Source organism: Scyliorhinus canicula, chromosome 14, assembly GCF_902713615.1.
Source record: "Scyliorhinus canicula chromosome 14, sScyCan1.1, whole genome shotgun sequence".
NCBI classification, from domain to species: Eukaryota; Metazoa; Chordata; class Chondrichthyes; order Carcharhiniformes; family Scyliorhinidae; genus Scyliorhinus; species Scyliorhinus canicula.
The window spans coordinates 108,438,618-108,463,694 of record NC_052159.1 but is presented as its reverse complement, the minus strand read 5'-3'; the positions used below and the strand labels follow the sequence as shown (position 1 = coordinate 108,463,694).

Sequence of the window (25,077 nt, the reverse complement as noted above, 5' to 3'; positions counted from 1 at the left end):
GCTCTCCAAGGTCTGTTGCTGGCCTCAATGATCCCTTCCTGCAGAAGCCGTTGGAACTCCAACCTGATGAAGGTCCTGTTCTCTGCACTGTACCATCTGCTCCTGGTGGCGACGAGTTTGCAATCCGGGGTGAGGTTCGCAAACAAGGAAGGTGGATCGACCTTGAGGGTCGTGAGGCCGCATAAGGTGAGGGGGGGTAGGGGTCCTCCGAATTTTAAGGTTAAGCTTTGGCACTGGAAGTCGAGGCCGAATAACAGGGCAGCGCAGAGATGGAGGAGGACGTAGAGCCGGAAGTTGCTAAACTCTAAGCCTTGGACGGTGAGGGTCGCGATACAGTACCCCCGGATTTCCACAGTATGGAATCCGGAGGCCAGGGAAATCTTCTGGGTGACAGGGTGTACCGAGAAGGAGCAGCGCCTTACCGTCGTGGGATGGATGAAGCTCTCTGTGCTCCCGGAGTCAAAAAGATAGGATGTCTTGTGCCCATCGATCTTCACCGGTGTCGTTGCGGTTGTGAGGTTGCGGGGCTGAGCCTAGTCCAGGGTGATCGAGACGAGCTGCGGCAGATGCTGGGAGGCCCCGGGCTGGTCATCGGTGGTAGAGGTAGCAGCAGGCAATGAACGGCCAGACGAGCAGGGGTCCTGGGGCGCCGTCCAAAATGGCGCCGAAGATGGCGCACACGGGCCACACGTGGCCTGCGGAAAAGAAGATGACAGTGCCCACGGGCCGCATGTGGCTTGCGGGGAGGAAAATGGCGGCGCCCAGGGTCGCACGTGGGGCGTGTAGGAACGCTGGGCCTAGAAACAGCGGCGACCGACTGGGCCTGGCACACAGAAACAAAGTGTCCCTTCTTTCTACATCCGTTGCAGGTTCCGCTCCGCGCTGGGCAGTGCTGCCTGGGGGTGTTCTGCCTGCAAAAATAGCATTTGGACCCCCAGGCTTGGCTGGCTGCTGCGCGGCGCAGACTTGCGGTGAGCTGGAATCGGTAGCTGGTGGGTCTCACGATGCCCATGAGGGTGCTGTGCGGTCGGGGGCATACGACTGGACGTTACAGGAGGCCACTGTTAGCAAGTTCAAGCTGCCTAGTACCCGCAAGATCAAGCGTACCCACTTCCAATAGGCGCTGATGGACATATGCAGACCTCATGCCCGGAACGAAGACGTCTCGGATTAAAAGTTCTGTGTGCTGGACTGCCGAAACTGCCTGGCAGTCACAGTTCCTCCGCAGGACATGCCAGAAATCGTCCCGGGATTCACCGGGGAGTTGCTGTCTCCTGGACAGGAGGAGCCTGGCGTATAGTTGATTGACTGGCCGAACGTAGTGTCCCTTCAGGAGCTCCATTGCTTTGGAGTAAATGGCCGCATCACGGATGAGAGGAAAAATGTCAGGGCTCACCCGTGAATAAAGGACTTGGAGCTTCTGTGCGTCCGAGGGTTCTGCAGCGGATGTTCGGAGGTAGCTTTCGAAGCAGGGTAGCTAGTGGTCAAAAGCGGACGTAGCGTTGGCTGCTTGAGGGCTCAGCTGCAGGCGATCAGGCTTGATGCGAAGATTCATCGTTTTAAAAATCTTTGCTCAGTAAATTGATGCACTATCAATTACCACAAAGACAAGGGTAGTGGAATAATCGAGGCTTTGTTGAGCAAAGATGTTGTGCCTCCTGTAGCTGCTACCAAAATGGCTGCAGCACCGGCGAGCAGACACATTTATATGCTGCCTACTGGGCGGAGCCAGCAGGCAGGGATTTATCCATGTACCTCTAGTATATGTGTCTTACCGTAATACATATAATACTGCTAATGGTGACTACCACACAAGCTCAGGACTTTTTTGGTCATTTCTTACGCTCCGGCCTGAACTCAAACAGCAGGAACACATGGCCAAACCTGCAGCGCATACCCCACATCGTATTGCAAGAAGAAAACACTGCATCACAAGTCGGGCAACCCTACATGGTTGTGAGAGGATTGCCCTCTAGTTCTGATTGTTCCACCAATGGGCCGAATCCCCCGGCACGCGTTATTCCTGGAAACAAGTAGCTTCAATATTGGAGACAGCGAGGATTAAAATCAATGTCAACCTTATAGATTGAAATCCAGTCACACATTTAACAGCGTGGGTTCCATGGAGATCAGTGAAAAGCAAAGTCAAGTGGGGCATATAAGATCATAAGAAATTGGAGAGGCATAAGCCAGTCGGCCCATCGAGCCTGGTCCACCATTCAATAAGATCATGACTGAATGGATAGGGAATCCTGCCCATTGTCTGCAGGGGAAAACTAAACTTTAAAATGTGTCCTTGTGTTCTGCATTGCTCTGCAAAAGGAAGCATCCTTCCAGCATCTACCCTGTGAAATGGGCAAGTGGGACATTGGGTAAGTGCGACATCCACCCTGACACTCGGAGCCAAGTGGGCAGCTTCTCGAGGGCAATGTGCCAATAAATGCTGCAATAAAAACAAAATGCTGGAAAAATTCAGCAGGTCTGGCAGCAACTGTGGAGAGAGAAACAGAATGAACATTTTGAGTCCAGTATGGCTCTTCTTTGGAATAAATGCTGGCCTTGCCAGCGACGCCCACATCGTGTGAAAGAACAAGGAACTCTTAACAAAGCACTGTGAGGCCACATTGGGAGGCTAGGTCACCGTTTGGCTGCCATACGATACAAAGATTATTAAATATATATAATTATAGAAGGATATTCTCTATCACTACAGAATGGTGATGAAAGACTGTGTATATTGAGCTGACACCCAGTCTGAGGGCTGTTAGATGACTGACTTCAGGTGTTGGCTCCTTGATCAGGTTATTGGAGGCAGTGATGGAGCTCAGGACGGAGAGGCTTGAAGATGTCCCAGACAGGGCCTGAAGCTGGCTCGGGTCACACAGCTCAAGCGTCAACTGCCACAGGCCAATCTCCAGCTCTTTGGGTGAGCAGCAGCCGGTACAGCCGAGGTCCAGGCTGCTCTCCAGACGGGGAGATGACCCGTCTCATCTCCAGGCCCTGCAGCACCAGCTCTTGAACTGCTCAGACAGAGCCAGCCAACCACATCACTCCAGACACCACTGCCATAACAATTCGATGTGGACTAGCAGAATGGATGGTCAATCAGCAGAGTTTGACATCCAGTGGTGCTCAGGAGGTTCCAGAGCAGTGCTCCACCAAAACTGTACCCCTGATTAGCTCAAAGAACAATACAGCACAGGAACAGGCCCTTCAGCCCTCCAAGCCTGTACCGGTCATGATACTGACCTAGGCCAAAATCCTCAGCACTTCCTTGTGCCATATCTCTCTATACCCATCTTATCCATGTATTTGTAAAAAAAAGTTCAATTTATTTTGATAAGTTACTGGTCTTTATGGAGATCGTGACAACATCAGCATGGCTAATGGGTCTGTGTATTACTGTGGGAATCTTTCAGATGAGATGTTACACCAGGGTCCCAGGTTTGATTCCCAGCTTGGGTCACTGACTATGCGAAGTCGGCACGTTCTCTCTGTGCCTGCATGGGTTTCCTCCGGATGCTCCAGTTTCCTCCCACTAGTCCCGAAAGATGTTCTGTTAGGTAATTTGGACATTCTGAATTCTCCCTGTGTACTCGAACAGGCGCCGGAATGTGGTGACTAGGGGATTTTCACAGTAATTTCATTGCAGTGTTAATGTAAGCCTACTTGTGACAATAAAGATTATTACTATAAAAGATCCCATGGCAGAATTTGAGAAGAGCAAGTGTGGTTTCTTCGTGTCTTGATCAATATTAATCCATCAAGCATCAGCACTAAAATTGTAAGTGGCAAGTAAGATTGCATCACACATGTACCAGGCAATTACCATCTCCAACATAAGAGAATCCAAACAACTCCCCTCGACATTCTGCAGCACTTATACATTTATTTCATGTATGTATAGTCACAGAGCCCAAGCAATAGCCCTTGTCAATGTCTAGATGCCATTCTTTAGGCCTGCCATCAATGGCATTACTGTCACTGAATCCCCACTATCAACATCCCTGGGATTACCATTGACCAGAAACTGAACTGGACAAGCCACATTGTGGCTACAACAGCAGGTCAAGTGGCAGTGAATAACTCACCTCCTGACTCCACGAAGCCTGTCCACAATCTACAAGGCACAGGTCAGGATTATGACAGAATAGTCTGAATGACAGCCGCTTCAACAGCACTCGAGAAGCTTGGCACCATTCCGGACAAAGCAGCCTGTTTGGTTGGTGCACCATCCATCACCTTCAACAAGCACTCCCTCCACCAACAAAGCACAGTACCATCTGCAGGATGTACTGTAGCAGCTCACCAAGGCTCCTTCAACGGTGCATTTGTTATGGGCCAGGGTTTCGAGAACCCCAAAGTGTATCGTGGAGTTCACCTGACCCACAACTTTTATTAGATTGTGGTATGGGAAGCACACGGCCCACTCTACAGGTGTGGTACAGCAGAAATGGGAAAAGTGTTTTTTAAAGAAAAACAATGTTTATTCTATGAACTCAAGTTAACCTTTTTAGAACATACAGTGAACATCTTAGCAACCATTAATTCAAATACAACCCCCAAAGAATACAACACTGAGTCAGCCGTAAAGCTTTCCTTTTAACATCCATAAGACTTAAAACACCTTTTACCAGAAGCATCGGGTTAAAGTCACTACTGTTATTAGCTTTAAATCACCAGGATCGATTTACAGTCTTTAGATTACAGAGAGAGACTCTAATACACCTTCTGGCTGTGACTGCAGCTATCCAGCTCTGAAAACGATACTAAAACACACCCTGCAGCAAACAGCCTAAAACGAAAGTAAAAAGCTGACAGACAGCCCAGCTCCACCCACTCTCTGTATCACTGCAGTAATAAACACCCATTTCTTAAAGGTACTCTCACATGACACATTCCAAACCCACCATCTCTACCGCCTGGAAGGAGACAGGCAGCAGATGCATGGGAATGGCGACACCTGCAATTTCCATGCCGAGCCACACATCATCCTGACTTGGAATTATATAACGTACCTGGATTGTCACTCAATGTGCTGGGGAGCATATTGAAAGAGGGGTAAATTGGTTTCTTCATTATTTCCTCATTGGAGGCACAGTGGTTGGCACTGCTGCCTCACCGCACCAGGGACCCAGGTTCATTTCCGGCCTCTGACTGTCTGTGTGAGGTTTGCACTTTCTCCCCGTGTCTGCGTGGGTTTCCTCCAGGTGCTCCGGTTTCCTCCCACAGTCCAAAGATGTGCAGGTTAGGTGGATAGGCCATGCTAAATTGCACCTTTCGTGTCTAGGTGAAGTGGGGTTTACGGCGATAGGGCAGGGGAGTGGACCCAGGTGGGGTGCTTGGAGGGTCAGTGGGCTGAATGGCCTTAATTATGACATCATTACGTTCCAATAAATGCTCACCTGACCTGGGGTTGCCATAGGAATGAAATGCTAAGAAGCAACGGGTAAATAGAAAGCTAGTTGAAATGGGAATAGGTTTTTTGGGGGGGCAGTCAAAAGTCTGAGAATGCATGCAAAGAGGAGACTGGGAAGGCTGTCTGGATGGAGCAGTTTTCTGTTGAGTAGTCTTCAAACAGATCATTGAAGTGGCTTCTGAGACGACAACAGCGACTGTGTTTTTGTGTATTAGTTGGTGGAGAGAGAGGACAGGAATAATCGGGGATTGTGGATTGGACGGCACCCGTTGCTGTTATTAAGTGGTTCCAGAGTCAAAAGGCCATGTAAGAGTGAGGGAAGGAAGTCTGTGGTCAGGACCCAAGGGGAGAGGATTCATTAGATGTGCATCCAGGTAGTCTGGCGACTTTGAATGGAATGTGATTGCTGATTAATGCCACTCAAGGGCCAAAATGGTTGGATGGAATGAAAGAAATCCTACGAAACAAAGACTGAGTTGGAAACACTATGAAATTACAAATGATGCCACATTTCTGCAAAATATATTGCGAGCATATGCAACTACATGAGGCACGTTTTGTATTGACTATTTAAAACAAAATTTACTTTATTTGTTTGAAATATCCTTCATCTATTGATAAGTGTTTGAATGATGTTGATTTTAGTTAGTTTGCTATATGAAAATGAAATGAAAATCGCTTATTGTCACGAGTAGGCTTCAATGAAGTTACTGTGAAAAGCCCCTAGTCGTCACATTCCGGCGCCTGTTCGGGGAGGCTGTTACGGGAATAGAACCGTGCTGCTGGCTTGCCTTGGTCGGCTTTCAAAGCCAGCGATTAGCCCTGTGAGCTAAACAGCCCCTGTGAAAGTTTTAAATGTTAAATTTTGTCCTGCAACTTTTTTCCTTTTGGAGTTGTGAGGATTCCGTTTTTTCAAGGCTATAACTTTGTAGTTTATGGAACCTTGTTTTGAGAAGATTTGCTGCTCTGGTTTCCAATATTACTACATTTCAAAAAGTACTTAATTAGCTGGTCAGCTCCCAGGAATGGAAAGCATGGTGCTACAGATTATTTCTTTATCTGAAGGAGCAATAATAAGTGTTGCCAGACAAAGCAATAATAAGTAGGACCACCACAGACTGCAGCACGAGCAGCATCACTGCCAGAGAAAGCCCGTTTCTGTACAACAAGATCCCTGTCTAATTAAGAGGGGAGGGATGGGTGGGCTCTCCAAGTTACAGCTCCAATTACAGGTATGTCAGCTTTAGATTAGCAGCTGGTGCAATGCAAGCTGGGGAACTGGGAGAGGGCCTTAAAAAAAAATGTGCCCATTTTGACCATTAAAAAAAAAATATTCATAACACAGAAATATCAGCCAGGCCATCACTATAAATGAAAATCGCTTATTGTCACGAGTCGGCTTCAAATGAAGTTACTGTGAAAAGTCCCTAGTCGCCACATTCCGGCGCTTGTTCGGGGAGGCTGTTACGGGAATCGAACCGTGCTACTAGCTTGCCTTGGTCTGCCTTCAAAGCCAGCGATTAGCCCAGTGAGATAAACAGCCCCAGTGAGCTAAACACAGAATCCATCTTTCGGGTGGTCTTTGACTATGTCATATAAAAGGTCATGATGTGGAGATGCCGGCGTTGGACTGGGGTGAGCACAGTAAGAAGTCTTACAACACCAGGTTAAAGTCCAACAGGTTTGATTCAAACACGAGCTTTTGGAGCGCAGCTCCTTCCTCAGGTGAATGGCGAGGTATGTTCCAGAAACATTTATATAGACAAAGTCAGAGATGCTGGACAATGCTTGGGATGCAGGCATTTGCAGGTAATCAAATCATTGCAGATCCAGGGAGAGGGATAATCACAGGTTAAAGAGGTGTAAATTGTCTCAAGCCCGAACAGTTGGTAGGGTTTTGCAAGTCCAGGCCTGATGGTGGGGGGTGGATGTAATGCGACATGAATCCAAGATCCCTGTTGAGGCCGCACTCATGCGTGCGGAACTTAGCTATAAGTTTTTGCTCGGCAATTCTGCGTTGTCGCGTGTCCTGAAGACCGTCTTGGAGAACGCTTACACGGAGATCAGAGGCTGAATGCCCTTGACTGCTGAAGTGTTCCCCGACTGGAAGGGAACATTCCTGCCTGGTGATTGTTGCACGATGCCCGTTCATTCGTTGTCGCAGTGTCTGCATGGTCTCGCCAATGTACCACGCTTTGGGACATCCTTTCCTGCAGCGTAAGAGGTAGACTACATTGGTTGAGTCGCACGAGTATGTGCCGCGTACCTGGTGGGTGGTGTTACCACGTGTAATGGTGGTATCCGAGTCGATGATCTGGCATGTCTTGCAGAGATTGCCCTGGCAGGGTTGTGTGGTGTCGTGGTCGCTGTTCTGAAGGCTGGGTAATTTGCTGCAAACAATGGTTTGTTTGAGGTTGCGCGGTTGTTTGAAGGCCAGTAGTGGGGGTGTGGGGATGACCTTGGCAAGATGTTCATCTTCATTGATGATGTGTTGAAGGCTGCGAAGAAGATGTCGTAGTTTCTCCGCCCCAGGAAAGTACTGGACGACGAAGTACTGTCTATATAAATGTTTCTGGAACATACCTCGCCATTCACCTGAGGAAGGAGCTGCGCTCCGAAAGCTTGTGTTTGAATCAAACCTGTTGGACTTTAACCTGGTGTTGTAAGACTTCTTAATATAAAAGGTCAGCAGCATAGGCCTGTAGACCTGGCAGGAGTGCTGCCCACTCCCACTTCCCTGCGGCTTGCTGCTGGACGCCTGTATCTCCAGTCAGTTCATATGCTCCGTGGTGAGTCAGGAAATTGGAGGCTGACTGGAAAATCTTTGTCAATCTCCTAACCTCGTCTTTACCAAGGGTTTTTAATGAGGCAACTTACCTCGTCTTTCTCATGGAGTAGGTCTTCCTGCACTCCAAACTTGTCACCTCCAAAAGTCCAGCACTGCGAATGGCCTTGGTGCTTTTGTGACATTGAATAATTCCATTTCTCTTTCTTTCTTTTCTACTTTATTGGGGATATGTATGATGTTATGCTGCTGGTACTGCAGTGAGCGACCATGGGGTATCTTTGATAGGTGAATAGTGTTCGCTGATACAATAGTCCAGGTTGTTTTTGCTTCCTCTGTCCCTAAGCATTTTCAACTAATCAACCACCTTGGTAATCGGTTGGATTTATAGCTGCTGCACTACAATGCTTCTCAAATGACGGCATCAGTTAGCTATTTTCCCATCGTGGATCAAGGCAACTCCAGGCTATTGCAGCTGTTCAACTGATTCAAGATCTTTTGTTGCAGGTAACATGATCTGTATGTTGAACTTTTAGTAGCCTGAAGCTGTACAGTAAAACATTATGGAGAACAGGGTAACCTGAGGTGCACAGTGAAGGCTCATGTATTCCTTTTTCAAATGCATATTTGTGAGTAAATAAGGAACAGTTTTTTTATTTGAAGCTCTCTCGCTCATTTGATTTCTATGACGAAAAATGGGAGATTTGGATTCTAACACATTTAATCAGAATCCCTATGGCGCAGAAGGAGGCCATTCGGCCCATCGAGTCTGCACTGACCTCTGAAATAGCAATCTACCTAGGCCCTCCCCTGCCCTGCCCTCCCCCACTTTATCTCCCTCACCCCATAACGCAACCTGCACATCTTTGGATTGTGGGAGAAAACCGAAGCACCCGAGGAAACCCAGGCAAACAAGGGGAGAACATGCAAACTCCACACAGGCAGTCACCCAAGATTTCCCATCCTATGTTGATAACCCATGGTTTCCGTAATGCGTTTACTGATTTTGAATAAATTATATTGCAAATACTCTCCATAACCCCCCCCCCCCGACTTACCACCCAACTACTCCCCTGAACCAACCCAACTACACCTTGGCCTCCAACTCATCTACCATTCAATCACCCAGTTAACCATTCACGCACCCATTCATTATGCCACATTCAAAGACTGGACTGTTAAATGTACCTGAATCAGGCAGCTAAGGCTGTAAAAAGGGAATGTGTCCTCTCCCTCCAACCCTACATCAATCGCTGGTCTCGCTGGAAGATGTTGCATTGCCCATTTCTGCTGCAGCCAGGTTAAGAAGATCCTAGAAGAAATGGGCAGTAGCATCAGATTGGGGAAATATTCATGGGCAATGGCGATGCATAGAGTTTGCTGCTGCCCAGAGCACTCAGGCCATTAAGACGGTAACAAAGTGCTTCATCAAAGAGATAGGTTTTAATGAACACCTTCAAGTCGGAGAAAGAGGTTGAGAGACAACAAGGTTTAGGGAGAGACTTTCAGTACTTAGGGCCCAGTGGACTGAAGGCATGGCTGTTACTGGTGGCTCAAACTAAGTGGGAGACTCCCAATAGGTCAAAGTTAGAGGAACACAAAGTTCTGAGAGATTGCAAGACTAAATATGTGAGCAGAGCTAAGGAGAGGCAAGGCCAGGGATGGATTTGAACACAAGGATGAAAATGTTAAAGTCAATATATTGATGAAGCAGGAGACAATATCAATCAGCAAGCAGGGATGGGCAGTGGGAGGGGGGGTCAATGCAAGTTTGAATATGGGTAGCAGCAAATGAGTTCAAATTTATGGAGGATGGAAGGTGAGGTAATAGAAATGGGAGGCGCACAAGACGGCAGGGTTGCAAACATTTGTTTTCCATCAGTTAACTGCCCTTTGAATGTAATAACATTTTAAACAATGCCATAACTGATTCCAGGGCTGGGAGGAAAGAAAGGGAAGTCAGACAGTTGGAATCTAATTGGATAGATCACTCCAAGAACCAGCACCGGTGCGAGGGCTGAATGTTGTCCTACTGTGTGTATGATTCCATGTTCCTACGATAGCTTGGCCGTATCTGTTTTGACAATACTGGAATTTTTGTGTCTGCTACCTCAGGCCATAGTTGTACCAGTAGGTTGAATGGGCAAATCACAAGAGGTTTGTTTTCTGGGTTGTATCTCAGCTACCACCGATAAATAATTTCTAGCTGAACTATCCTTCAGTTTAATGAGACTGACCGCAATTCTCCAATACTCACATGTAGCGACCAAGAGAAATAATTCAAATACCCTACCACTTTCTTTCATTCAAAGCAATGTTTTCAGCAGTTTGATTTCAGACTGTAAGAGCTTTTTTTTTCTTTATTTGATCGTGGGATGTGGACATCGTTGGGCCAGATTGCCCATCCCTGGGTGCATTTAAGAGTCAACCACATTGCTGCGGGTCTGGAGCCACATGTAAGGATGACAGATTTCCCTTCCTAAAGGGCATTGGTGAACCAGATTGGGTTTTATGACAATTGACACTGCTTTCATGGTCATTATTAGACTCAATTACAGATGTTTATTGAATTCAAATTCCAACCATCTGCCCTGGTGGGATTTGATCCAGGTCCCAAGAGCATTACCCTAGGTCTCTGCACTACTATTCCAGCGACAATACCACTACGCCACTGCCTTCCCACTTGCACACACAATTGCAAAATTGCTGTACCTGTGCAGTAGCATATTTTCCAATAGCATGTTGCACTTGATCATTCGCTATCAGAGTTTACCTGTTCAATTTTAAAAATGTACTTTTCCTCAGTGAGTGAATCACAGCAGCAAAAGACATCTGAGCCTTTGAATTCTGTAATTAAAATTTGTAATTGGGGAAAGAGGGTGTCCTCCTCGTGAATCTGTTGAAGGAAAAGTTTAGTGTTTTAGCAGTGATTTGTTCAGCTACTTCGAGAGCTGAAAGGTAGGTTTAATCTTTGCACAAGTCAGTCATTTATAGAACACCATTCCTGTTATCTTACACTTAAGTCCTAACTTAATCACTGGTTTAGAATGTTCCTGACCCTAAAATATTGATTTCAAAATGTGAAGAATCTTCCTCCTGAGCCTAATGGTCTGAATCCTCTCCTTTCGCGATGCAAGGAGGTGATAATCCCAAGAGCTCGTCCTAACAAAGTTCCGCAAAGGTACTTGCATTGAAGTAGGTCCCGATCATTACCAAACATTTCACATCCAGTTTATTTTTCAGAAGTGTAGTCACTGTTATAATGCAGACAAGTATGGCAGGCAATTGTAACTCCCGCCAAACAACAAGATTGAGTTAGTTTGTATTTGGCTATGTTGTCATTTGAGGAAAGAATTGAAAGCCGATAATAACATGAGAATTATAAGCGTGATTAGGCTATATGACTCCTTGAGTCTGGTCCACCATTCAATAAGACCATAGCTGATCATCTGCCTCAACTGCATTGTCCTGCACTATCCCAAATCCCTTATTTAGTGGGGAATTTATAGCATCAGTCTTGAACATTCTCAAGCACCTCACACTTGGAGGTCTTCTTAAATACAGAATTCCAAAGATTCGTAACCCCTCTAATTGAACAAATTAGAGTACAAATTAAAACGAGCAAATGTGAATGCCTTCTGAGGTATGGAGGTCAGACCTGAGAAGAATTTGTCAGGAATATTAGACTTTTGGCGCGATTCTCCCAAAAAAGTTCTAAGTTCATTTGTGGCGGGTTGTCCAGGTGGCACTGCCAAGCTGGCTGGAGCACTGTCTGGGTGGCAATGCAAGGATGCTCATGTGCCAGGGTAGCACTGCCAAGGTACCAGCTGGGCAGTACCAAGGTGCCCATGTTCTAGGGGGGAGGGCAAAGGGATCACCCTGCATGACCCTGACCACCCAGGGGTCCCCGATCACCCGGGAGACTCCCCAGGTGGCACTCATGTGGACCAGCACAGATCGGTGCCCGGCTGTAGCCTCTCTGGGGAGGCCGGAGAATCAAGGGAGGCCGATGTATCCTGGGTGAGTAGGCTTACGACCTACTTCCGGGAGCGCCATTTGGTCTCCTCTCCCCCCCTTTTGGGTTGAGTTCCGAGGCTGCTGGGAGATCCGTGAGAGGGCTCTCCCGAGATTCACTGACGCGTTGTGCTCTCGCTCGAGCGCAACTCAGCCGGAGAATCGCGCCCTTTCCCTTTTTTTGAAATTCTTTTACATCGTGAAATGTAAAAGAATAATGGAAAATAAGAAAGTAATACTTTGCAAGTATTTGGGCCTTTCTTTTTTTTCGAAATTTTTTTTTCATTTTATGCAATACAAATCTGTACACACCAGAAACAATTTACAAAAGCTCAACATTGGAAATAATCTCCAAACTCCAAGCCCCGCCCCAGCCCCCTTTCCTTTTTCGCTATTTTGAAATATTTTTATTGGATTACGTAGTTTACAAAAGGTGATTGTCGTGTATTTACATATGTATAGTTCTTTCCCCCCACCCCTCCTTGTTTTAGATGTTCCTTTGGGGTCTTGTTCTATTACATTTTATTTGCTTGTACCTAGCCTGGCCGGGCTCTGTGCCCCGTAGCTGGTTCTGTTGGTCTGCTGGTTGGAATGGACCTTTCTGCCCGGGGAGTGGGTTTGTGCCCCTCCCTTTACCTAGCCGTCCAGCCTTGTCCGGCCTCCATTTTGTCCTGGGGCCCTTCAGTCCTGCCAGAGGGACCTGTATTTGTGGCCTTGTTCCTGGCCCCTTGTTGACTATTCCAGCTGTTCACCCTGCCCACTCCTCCTCGCTTCCTGGCCCTGGAACAAGTTGGTGAATGGCCTCCACGCCCTCTGGAAGCCCTCCTCTGACCTTTGGTTGGTGAATTTGATTTTCTCCAGGTGGAAAACTTCCGACAGGTCTGCCAGCCAGTCTGCAGCTTTGGGTGATGCTGCTGATTGCCAGCTGATCAGGATTCTTCAGCAGGCGCTTAGGGAAGCAAAGACAAGGGCGTCAGCCCCCTTCCCTATAAATAGTTCTGTGTTCTGGCTTGTCTGATACCCCAAAGACTGCCACTTTTGGGCTTGGCTCCACCCTCAGTCCCACAACCTTAAACACTGCTTCAAAGAAGGCTGTCCAGAACCCGACCAATTTGGGGCATGTCCAGAACATGTGTGTGGTCGGCCACACCTCCCTGGTACCATTCAGATTTGTCCTCCACCTCCGGGAAGAACCTGTTCATTCTGATTCTTGTTAGGTAAGTTTAGCCTTGCACAAGTGGAGGTGGAGTTGGCCCTGTTTAGTGCATTGCTCCAGAATCCTCACCATATTTCTATCCCTAGTTTTTCCTTCCACTTTTCTCGTGTTTCGTACAGTGGGGAGCGTGCCCTTTCTAATAGTCGTCTGTACAGGTCCCTGCAGTTCCCCCTCCTACATTGCCTGTGTCCAGGCGTTCCTCCCTAACGTTTGTGTGTCGATGTCCGTGGGTGTGTGTTTCGGGCTCTGTGGGTATGTTGTCATCTCCTTGCGCAGGAATTTCCTTCCTTGTAGTGTCGCAGTTTATTCCCACTGGATAGTTGTAGTTTTTGTGTCCGTTTCTCTAAGGCTGCTGGCCTGTCCTCTCTATAAAAGTTCCCAGGAGTCAGCACTCTTTTTCTCTCTCTCTCTCTCTCTCTCTCTCTCTCTCCCCAACCCCCGTCCTGTCCTGTCTCCACCTCTTAAAGATGGCATCTAGCATGGCTGGCAAGAACCTGTGGTTGCCGCAGATGGACATTTTGGTTAGGCCAAAGTGCTGTCTCATTTGATTCTGGGTTCGGAGTGTGGTTACCGCCACTGGGTTTGTTGTGTGTTTGGCAGTGCTGCCGTGGCAAACGCACGGAGGGTCGTCCCTGTACAGGAGCTCCCTTTCATCCTCGCCCATTCCATTTTCGGTTCTTTCACCCATCCCCCTCTTCTCTTTCTACAGTAGCTGCCCAGTGGTAGTATTATAGGTTTGGGAGGGCCAGGCTCCCCCTGTTTCTTTTTCTTTGGAGGACCTTTTTATATTGTGCCTTTCATGACCTCAGGATATCCAAAACCCTTTCCAACCAAAGACATAATTTGTTTAAGTGAAGTCACTGTTGCGCTCCAGGGCCAACCACGGCCAAATTGCACATAGCAAGGTCCCACAAACAACAGTGGAATAACAGCCATATAATCAGTTTTAAAGATGTTAGTTGAGGAATAAATGTTTGCCAAGACATCAAAGTGAACTTGCCTGCTTTTCTTCTTTGAATATGGCTGGAGAATATTGCAGCCTTCGGGGATAGATAGCGCTTCAGTGTAGCATCTCACCCAAAAGACTAGGAAGGTGATCTAATGGCCGGGAGCGAATCAGTGCAAGCTGGTTAAATCATGCGAGAGTCCGAAATCGGGAATTGTGGTGAGCGCCGATCGGTTTCCGATCTAACCGGCCGCTCCCGTTAGCGAGATCCGAATCCTGCCGCAACGAGGCGAGAAACCAATAATCACCAATTCAGACCAAGCTCTATTCCATTAACGGGAGGGACCCCCTAACTTTCTGCTTCCCATGATCTCACCGGCTCTCCAGCAAGTGGTCATTTGAGTGCCCTTTAGCTGGGGGACTGCTCGGTGCTCAGTGCCAGCGGGTCCGGCATGTCACACCCGGATCGTATATCCATAACTGGCCACAACTCCAGCCGTTGCCTCCCCAACCTACATAATACCTCCAGGACAGAGCACCATCCGTGGTAATATGGTGAAAGTCATTTTAACTCCCACTGACCAGCACTAATCACCAATAGGGCATTAGCAATGTTCGTAATGTGAGCACTTCACAGCACCCAAGTGGATTCCCCATGGGTAGACGTGCCATGTCACAGGCCTGTGTTACTGCCCAGCATCCCAATCAGACTGTGAGGCCTGGACACCCTACCTGAACACTGGAGGCATCAATACTACCGATGCAGCAGCCAACAATCAAACGCCCAAGAACCGGACTTCAACACTGGGGACATCTCGTGGCCAGAGGGTGGATGGGTGTGTGGATCGGGGAGGGAGCCTGCACTGGGCCTATGCTATTCCCAGCGGGAGTCTGGATTCCGGTGCCCAGGAACCCCTATAGTGGTAGGGGATAACGTCTAGGGCGGGATCCCCTGCACAACCGGCTCTTTGGATGGCACCTTAAGAGATGACAGGGAATGTAAGGGTGGGGGAGGTTTTGGGGATCCCAGGGTCCCGGGGTGAAGCACTAACTGATTGTCGGTCACTTACCTTCTCCAATTCCTTACAGATATCCTATGCTGAATGATATTATAGACACAACAGCAGCTGCCCTCTTAGCGGCAGTGGCAGTCCCGGCAGCCAGACGCCAGAGAAGGCGGCAACAGCAAGTTGACAGAGGCTGTAGGCGGCATCCCTTGTGCAGGGGCCCGCCCCACATCCTTGGGACCCAGCACCACGTGGAGGAGGAGGATAGCTGCTCCCAGTGGCCACCAAGGTCACTGCAACCCTGCACTTTTACGTCTCAGTTTCATTTTAGGGCTCGGGCAGGGACATGTGTGGCATATCGCAACCAATAACTCACAGGTGCATCCGTAAAGTTATGGGTGCCCTGTTTGCCCGGGCAGCTGAGTATATAAACTTTGACCTGGACCAGACCCATCAAGATGCTTGGAGGTGGGGGAGTAGGAACATGCGGCCTCGTCGGAGGATGAGGAGCCAGACCAGGAGGGGCTGGAGGACAAGCCCGAGGAGGACCCACGGAGCAGCCAGAAGATGGAGTACTGGTGGCGGTGACGGTCCGGCGTGCCAGAGAGTCCCTTTTCTTTTCCTAGACATGGCTTCGTCTGTCATCTCACCCCTTCTCCCTCCACTTGATCCACCACTCCCCCCCCCCCCCCCCCCCCCAAGTCGCCCTGTTCCACCCTCCCAGGCTGTGTGTTACATCACTCCAGGATGAAGGGCCTGTGCCAGCGGGTCAATATACAAGGCAGGAGTGTGATGATAACCCGCTGAGAGCTGAGCTCTGCTGCTCCTCAATCTATGCCATAGTCTGACTCCTGGCTGTCTGCTGACAGCGCACCCACACCCATCACCTGCATGTGGTATGCCTTGGGATTGAGGGTGGGGTAGCCTACTGCTTACCATGCCTGGTGGCTTTGCATGCCCCTGGCGGGCATCCTCCAGAGGGCCGGAGGGCCCCGGCCGACTTGCCAGGTGCACGTGCCTTGCGGTGCCACCCTGTGTTGCCCGCTGACCCTGAGACGTGCCGATGTCCAGAGGGGGGACTCCGGAGACTTGGTAACTGCCATTCTCTCCCTGTGGGGAGACTCCAGGTTGGTGCCTCCTCCCGGTCGATGCCTGTAGAGCCCGGGGAGACACCTTGGAACAGAGAAGTGACTGGAGTGAGCTCCAATGCCCCGTGCGTCTCCTGGCTCGGCCAGACCTGGCAGCTCTCCATTGTCAGCACCGTAGTGTTGATGCCCTCAGCGATGTCCCTCTGTGATCGGGCCATGCTCTGCAGTGTCTCGCCAATGTTTACCTGCGTCAGTGACACGGTCCTCTGCGACTGGGACATGCTCCACCATGCCTCAGCAAGGTCCACTGAGTCTGGTGTTGCTCGTTGTGTTCTCTCCTTAATTGGCTCTGTTTATGGCAGTTAATATGGTCGCCTTCCTTAACTCTAATTACATTTGCTCAAGAGTCGCCAGGTACCTTTCGATACCGCCACAAGGTTCAAAACCGAATACTGATCAAAGACTCGATACACCAGTTAGTAAGTTCGAAATTAATGCTAATTTATTTACACACACAGTAAATTATACTCATGCACACTCTACCAACTAAACTATCACTACTACTAAAGCCTATACTTAGCTTCAGGCGCCCACTCAGTCAGAGGAACAATGGCCATTGTTTGGTTCTGAGGCTGCTGGGGTCGAGCTGGTACGGAATAGTAGCTAGGAGCGTCTATCTCGTAGCGTGCGTTGACTTTGGACTTACTTGTTCTGATGCAGCTGTTAGGCAGGCCTCTCGTCGCTGAGAGCCAAGGCCAAGAAGAATGATTCTCTCTTGGGGGCTTCTTATACCCGAAGGGGGCTTCGCGCACTTTTGGGCGGGCCTTGAACTTGGTCCCAATTAATTGGACCGTATCCTGATCATTGGTATCGATTTCCTCCAATAAAGGGGTGGCTGCCCTGATTGCTGGGCGGGCCCTAGGTGGCCATTGGCCTGCTTTGTTCTAATCTCCTCTGGTGCCGGGGTGTCTGCTTTAGTATCGTTTACCTATATATTTCTCTGTTGTCCCCGGAGATGGCTCATTAGTATGCAAATGGCTTTGCAGTATCGGTCTTGTCCGGGAGCTATAGCTCCAATCAACAGACAAACCTTGCACCTGCGTGCTTTCTCAGCATTGTCCATTTTCCCCTTCATTCTTTGCAAAGTGTCCATTTTGTAATCGGGACGTGGCCACCCCAGGTGGCTACACTGGGGCACGTTCCCCAGTGGCTGGGACATGCAACATTGTGCCTTGGCAATGCCTGTGTGACACTGAGACATGCTCCGCAGTGCCTTGACAAGGTCTACATGAGTCTGGGGCACTTCCCCTAGTGGCTGGTACGTGCTCCGCAGTGCCTTGGCAATGACCACGTGACACTGGGGCATGCTCTGCAGCTCCTCGGCAAGGTTCGCCTGGGTCAAGGACATGTCTACCAGTAACCGGGACATGTAGTCGAGGCCCTCAACCATGACCGTCACTGACCGAGCAACACTTTGGACACCACTCATGCTGCCGCTGTCGTGTTCCAGGCCCTCCACTGCAGTCACCACCCTTGCAGTGTTGGCCTCTGTACCACACATTGTCTGTGCCATCTCCTGCACCTTTGAGACAATCCCAAACGGCTATGGACCTGCTGTAGTGTTTCTGACATCCCCCTCTGAATCTCACGGCCGCTTAGCGTCTGCCTCAGTTCTGGGATAACCTGGTCCAGAGGCTCGACATCTGGCTGGGATCCAGCAGACCTCTGACTGCTGTCGCTCTTGGATTCCTACCTCTGCCTGATGTGCATCAGCAACTGTGTGGTGCACATCAGATTGTGCCCCAGATTAGTCTGTCACTACTTTCACCCACCAAGGTGTGTGTCTCTGCACTGGTGAAAGGTAGGGATGATAGCTATGAGGCCTCGACAGTGACAACCTCTGAGCTCTCCTGGGTGTTCTCTTGGGAGGCAGCCCAGGAGAGCAGGATGGGCTGGATAAATATGATGGAGATCCACAGAAGAATAGACATATGATCAGTGAGAGGGAAGGATCATTGTCTGGCATGAAGAACACTCATGTAACAGGTCATCAGGGTGGGGGGTCTGTGGATTGTCACTTCTGCGGCGAATGCCAATCTTCACATCAGTGATCAACCTGTCCTCGGCTGCCTCAGCGACCTCCAGGGCCAGTTCTTCATTGGGGAGCTGAGGACACTGATGTCCGGCAACCCACTGTCTGTCTGGGCCCTCTCCCGCCCTAGGGCAGCATGGTAGCACAGTGGTTAGCTTTGTTGTTTCACAGCGCCAGGGACCCGGGCTCGATTTCCGACTTGGGCCACTGTCTGTGCGGAGTCCGCACGTTCTCCCTGTGTCTGCGTTGGTTTCCTCCGGGTGCTCCGGTTTCCACCCACATTCCAAAGATGTGCAGGTTAGGTGGATTGGCCTTGATAAATTGCCCCTTAGTGTCCTTAAGGTTAGGTGGGGTTACGGGGATAGGATAGAGGCCTGGGTTTAAGTGGGGTGCTCTTTCCAAGGTCTGGTGTGACTCGATGGGCCTGATGGCCCCCTTCTGCCCTGAAAATTCTATGATAAAGATGGGGCTGATGCCAACCCACCCACAGCCCAGTAAAAGTTATTTAGCTTCTTTCGTCACTGGGTGGGGGTCTTCCTTGTGACACTCCCTGCACTGACGGCCACTGTCTCCCAGGCAGCACTGGTTACCCTGTGGTTGACCCTCCGACCCCTTCAGTGGAACAAGGTATCCCAACCAGACTCCACCGCGTCCAACAGTCTGGCCAGTTTGGCATCTCCCATGGAGTGGGTCTGCTTGGGGCATGGCTGCATGCTGTCTGGGGTTTACTCTGCAGGATTGGTTAAGGATTGCAGGGAAGGTCATGTCTTACAAACCTAATAGAATTCTTTGAGGAAGTGACAAAGTTAATTGATGAGGGAAGGGCTGTAGATGTCATATACATGGACTTCAGTAAGGCGTTTTTTAAGTTTCCCATGGCAGGTTGATGGAAAAAGTGAAGTCATATGGGGTTCAGGGTGTACTAGCTAGATGGATAAAGAACTGGCTGGGCAACAGGAGACAGAGAGTAGTGGTGGAAGGGAGTGTCTCAAAATGGAGAAAGGTGACGAGTGGTGTTCCACAGGGATCCATGCTCGGACCACTGTTGTTTGTGATATACATAAATGACCTGGAGGAAGGTATAGGTGGTCTGATGAGCAAGTTTGCAGATGATACTAAGATTGGTGGAGTTGCAGATAGCGAGGAGGACTGTCAGAGAGTACAGCAAAATATAGATAGATTGGAGAGTTGGGCAGAGAAATGGCAGATGGAGTTCAATCCAGGCAAATGTGAGGTGATGCATTTTGGAAGATCTAATTCAAGAGCGGACTATATGGTCAATGGAAGAGTCTTGGGGAAAATTGATGTACAGAGAGATCTGGGGGTTCAGGTCCATTGTACCCTGAAGGTGGCAACGCAGATCGATAGAGTGATCAAGAAGGCAGACAGCATGCTTGCCTTCATCAGACGGGGTATTGAGTACAAGAGTCGTCAGGTCATGTTACAGTTGTATAGGACTTTGGTTAGGCCACATTTGGAATACTGCGTGCAGTTCTGGTGGCCACATTACCAGAAGGATGTGGATGCTTTAGAGAGGGTGCAGAGGAGGTTCACCAGGATATTGCATGGTATGGAGGGTGCTAGCTATGAAGAAAGGTTGAGTAGATTAGGATTGTTTTCGTTGGAAAGACGGAGGTTGAGGGGGGACCTGATTGAGGTCTACAAAATTGAGAGGTATGGACAGGGTGGATAGCAACAAGCTTTTTCCAAGAGTGGGGGTGTCACTTGCAAGGGGTCACGATTTCAACGTGAGAGGGGGAAAGTTTAAGGGAGATGTTTTTTACGCAGAGGGTGGTGGGTGCCTGGAACGCTTTGCCAGTGGAGGTGGTAGAGACGGGCACGATAGCATCATTTAAGATGCATCTGGACAGATATATGAATGGGCGGGGGACAGAGGGAAGTAGATCCTTGGAAAATAGGCAACAGGTTTAGATAAAGGATCTGGATCAGCGCAGGCTGGGAGGGCCGAAGGGCCTGTTCCCGTGCTGTAATTTTCTTTGTTCTTTGTTCTCTCATTAGCGCAGAGCTGCCGCACTTGGTCCATGCGAATCAGCTGGTGGATAGTCATTTCTGATGTGAAGTCCGCGGGGCATCTGATCGTAATTGGCATTAGATACTGGTAACGGTCTCAGTGGTTTGGCTGTCAGGAAGCACCCGGCAATTCATTTAGAAATGTTTCTGTTAGGTCGCGCCCTCTCATCCAATGTCAAGCTTCATTGGGACTTGACACGCAACCCCACAGAAGGAGTGCTTGAGTTTTGAATGGTGCAATCTTTTGGATGAGACCTTAAACTAATCCCTCAGCTGGATCTCATCCAAGGCCATGAGTGTCATAAACTCCCTCGTGATCGCCATTTTTGAGCGCATCGCCTTCCAGGCCACACACATTATTCACTTCAACAAGTGGCACACCTTCTCCGCCTCATGCTGCCGAGGCAACTGGCCAAATGCTCCGGACGGAATTACTGGCTGTTCATGCCGGAGGGATATTCTGGTCCCGCCGACTGCACGGGTTTCGCGGCGACGAGGGGTGTTGTGAATGGGAGATCCCGTTAACAATGGCGGGACGAGGAAATCCTTCGGAAGGGCCACCTCCACCGCTGAGTAAACAAGCAGCGGGTTGGTCGGTGAATCCCTCCTAGGTGGATTGTAATGAAAAGGTCCCCGTGGCACTATTGAATGAAAAGCAGGAAAGATTTCCCTGGTATTTGGAAGTGCCAGGGTCCCAGGTTCGATTCCTGCTTGGGCCACTGTCTGTGGAGTCTGCATATTCTCCCCATGTCTGCATGGGTTTCCTTCGGTTGCTCTGGTTTTCTCCCACTAGTCCCGCAAGACGTGCTGTTAGGTAATTTGGACATTCTGAATTCTCCCTCAGTGTACCCGAACAGGTGCCAGAGTGTGGCAACTAGGGGCTTTTCACAGTAACTTCACTGCAGTGTTAATGTAAGCCTACTCGTGATAATAAAGATTATTATTCTACCTGGTCTTGACCAGCATCAATAAAACAGATTGATCTGCTCTTTGTCTCATTGCTTTGTGGGAGATCGGGCTGTGGGCAGATCACTGCTGCTGCCTTTCTGACACAATAGCATTTCAGAAGTACCTCATTGGCTGCGAAGACACTCTGGGACGCCCAGAGGTCGTGAAAAGGCTTGTTGGCGTTTTCAGCAACGCTATTCAAAAAAAAACATTTGCATGACTCGAATGATCAAAATCTAATAATGCTGAACTCTTTTTCGGTGAAACAATTCCAGCAATTAACCAGACGTACTACTAATTAAAGAGATGCGAGGCCGCTAGTGCTCCCCCCAATAAAGTCAAGCACATCATTTTGCTCTATATTTATATAATTGGAGTCCGGGACGATGCTGGAGCTCTGAAGAGCTGGGTGTGCGGGGAGTTGTGTCTCACTGTAATGATCAGTGTGAACACACAGCTCCTGAAGCAAAGGTAAGTGTTGTTTTAAATCAGAGTGCACCGATCACCCATTGAAAGTCTAGGAAACCCCGCCTCTCCAGGAAGTGCCGATGCACCGACTGTTCTGCACATGGATCGACCTTTATCCAGGAAGTCTAGCAAAACATTGGCGTCGACCATTGCACCAGACGCTGGAGGTGGGAGCCACAGATTGTTCATGGGCTCCCACGACCAGGGGTGCTGGCTCGCAAATGCAACCGTGAGGTTGCAGCGAGCAGCTGGCAGGAAGGGCATCTGTGCCCCCTTTGTTTTTTGCTGCATATCATTTTGCAGCAGCAATCGGGTGAGTTGGAGCCAGTCCTTTTTTTTTTCCCCCTCACCATCACCCCCCCCCCCCCCCCCCCCAACGTCCTTGTTCCAGAGCTTCGGGAGCGCAGCTAATTTCCGGATTGTTTCCCCCTTTACTTTGACTGCACAATAATCTGTAGTCTGACAATAAGAATTTCTGCTCTCCTGTGATTTTGAGGGAGGGTGGGGGAGCTGGGTTAAAATGGCCACAGCCCTTTATGAGGGACGTAACCAGCTGGATCTGTTAATAAAAGCAGGTAAGAACTCAAAGTGGAGGGGCTGTCTGGGGGAGGAGGAAGAAGAGGAGTGTTGAAATCCAGCCCTAATCTGCACAAGAAAAGGGGGTGGGGGAGCCAGTTAGCAATTTTGAGAGCAGGAAGTTAAAGGGAAATAAGATTTATGGCACGTTGGAGTGACAGTATCAATTGATTTCAGTGTATCTGACTTGGTGTGTAGTGGGTAATATAAATTTACTGCAGTGTATTTGCAGAATTAATGCTTCAACCAGCAAAAAGCGTCACTAGTCCTGCCCTGTCTATCCCTCCCCCCATTCAGTGCTATTTTCTGACATTGCATATGTAGTTCATTAGAGGACGATTTCTTCCAAATATTTTGGACTGCCTGTGCCAGTATCTTATTTTTTAAAGTTGACATTTTGTTGTGTTCCAATTACTTTTGGTTCCACATCTGGAGTCATCCAATTTGTTAATTGAGTCAAATACCACTGATTGTTTACATTTATGTACCAACCCAAACACTGGAATTCCCTCTCGAGAAATCTCGCACTTCTCTGCCCCCCCCCCCCCCCCCCCACGCCCCTGATAACCAGATATTAGGAGGTAGTCTTTGTGCCTTGGTATTAAATTTAGTCTGATTACATTCCTGTGAGGTGCCTTGGGACATTTTACTAAATTAAAAAGCAAGCTGTTTGTTTTATATATTTTTATAACTTAAATTATGTCTTTCAATATGTTTTGTAGCTAAGACGCATTGTAACAAGTGGAAGTGAGGTTGTATATGGGGTGGCGGTAAAATGTATTTTAAAGTAGTAAGCAAGCGATGCAGTGGAATTTAAGATGGCCCAGACCAAATAGGCTGATAAATTGCAACTTTACCCCCCACTAAATTTGATGTGCAGAATATCTGAAGGTTTAATCTCTCTTGGGCCCTGTTGTATGGACAGCACCATTGCAAAATCCAAGGCCACATTGACGGACTCCATTCCTCTGGGTGGTTAATAATTATTCACTGCAAATGGTTTGTGTAACCAGCATCTGCACTGTGGTCTGACCGTCAATTATTTATTCCCAATTTTTTATTTATTTTTTTGTTTCATCAGCTGCGGTCAATTTAAGTGTTTAGTTTTTAAATTTTTTTAGAGTGCCCAATTCATTTTTTCCAATTAAGGGGCAATTTAGCGTGGCCAACCGATCTGCCCTGCACGTCTTTGGGTTGTGGGGGCGAAACCCATGCAAATACATTGAGAATGCGCAAACTCCAAACAGACAGTGTCCCAGATCCGGGATCAAACCTGTGACCTCGGCGTCATGAGATTTTCTTTTCATTTCATTTCATGAGGCAGCAGTGCTAACCACTGCGCCACCGTGCTTCCCTAGTGTTTAGATCAATAATTGGACTTTGACTAAAGGGGTGGATTTGCATGTTATGTGTGATGCCTATCCAAATGTACCTCAGTATCTCCTAAACCCTGATGATAAGCCACACTCGCCCAGACTCCATTATTAACAACCCGGAGAGTGGGATTTTAAATAAAAGAAATGGGATTGTTTCCTGAGCAGCAGCTGGGGCTCAGTGGTTTCATTCTTGTCTCCAAGGTAGAAGGTGGTGGATTCAAGTCCACATCAAAGACTTGTTACTGAAGGAATTGAAGGTGTTTCAGAAGTGATATTTTCCTGTGGCTGGCCTGCCTTGTTGGGTGGGTGTGTGGTGTTATTTCAAAGAAGAGAATCGTATTCCCTCACGCTAGGGTCATACGTGTACTGCTGTTTCTGGGTGTTTGCTCTGCGCAATTTAGTCGACAAGTTTCCTGCCTCACAACTAAGTATTCTATTGGCTGTAAAGTAGTTTGGGGAGTCCTGAGGTCATGGAAGATGCAATATAAATTCATATTATCTAACTTCAGCAGTGATTAATCCAGATTGGAGTTGAAGCAAAGATGCACACTGGGGGAAAAGAAAGATTTCTCATCCATTTCGGGTGAGAGTTGAATTCTTATCTCCTGAGCAGCCAAAATGAAAGCCCTGTTCGCATTACGGTATCACAGTATTCTAAATGTTGAAAAGGACTGAGAGGTCAGGGAATCTTTTTGACTTCCCACTGGAGAAGAGCAAGATGATGTGCTGATACTCTTGCTAAGCTCCTCCGGTAGCCCATATCCATTTATGTACACTAAACTAATGTCAACACGACAGTTTCTAAACTTAGCGCAGGCAGTGGTGTGTCTGGAGCCTGCCAAAATAAAGGACAGCTGATCAAAGCAGGGAATGCTACCATTTACATGGGGACTTGTTTTGTGTTAAGAAAGCAGATTGGAGTCGACGAAAAGCAAGCTTTGTTTTCCCAATACCTTGTAAATATGTATAATGGATGTTTTAAAGTAAGCACCTAAATTGCTGTTATCTCTGTAATTAACTGAATTTCAATGCACTGATGTGGAAAGGTTTATTTTTAGAGATGCAGTCAAGTCACAGTATTTATTAATTATTCCTTTTATTGACATTTTAT

The 25,077-nt window shown here is 48.4% G+C and overlaps 1 protein-coding gene across 6 annotated transcripts in view; it reads left to right on the top strand.

Annotated features, from left to right (window-relative positions):
- Nucleotides 1–25,077, top strand: part of LOC119977306 (ETS-related transcription factor Elf-1-like) — a 218,360-nt gene that overhangs the window by 121,486 nt on the left and 71,797 nt on the right. The window contains exon 1 of one of the 6 annotated variants that reach the window (XM_038818068.1): nt 21,875–22,017. The exons of 4 other annotated variants lie outside the window; for them this stretch is intronic. Coding sequence is in view for 1 of the 2 variants with exons in the window: in XM_038818066.1 (XP_038673994.1) it covers nt 22,535–22,589 (55 nt within the window). In the remaining variant the exon portion in view is untranslated. Of the gene's footprint in view, nt 1–21,874; nt 22,018–22,394; nt 22,590–25,077 lie in introns of those variants that run through there. One more of the 6 variants, XM_038818066.1, reaches the window with a different exon arrangement.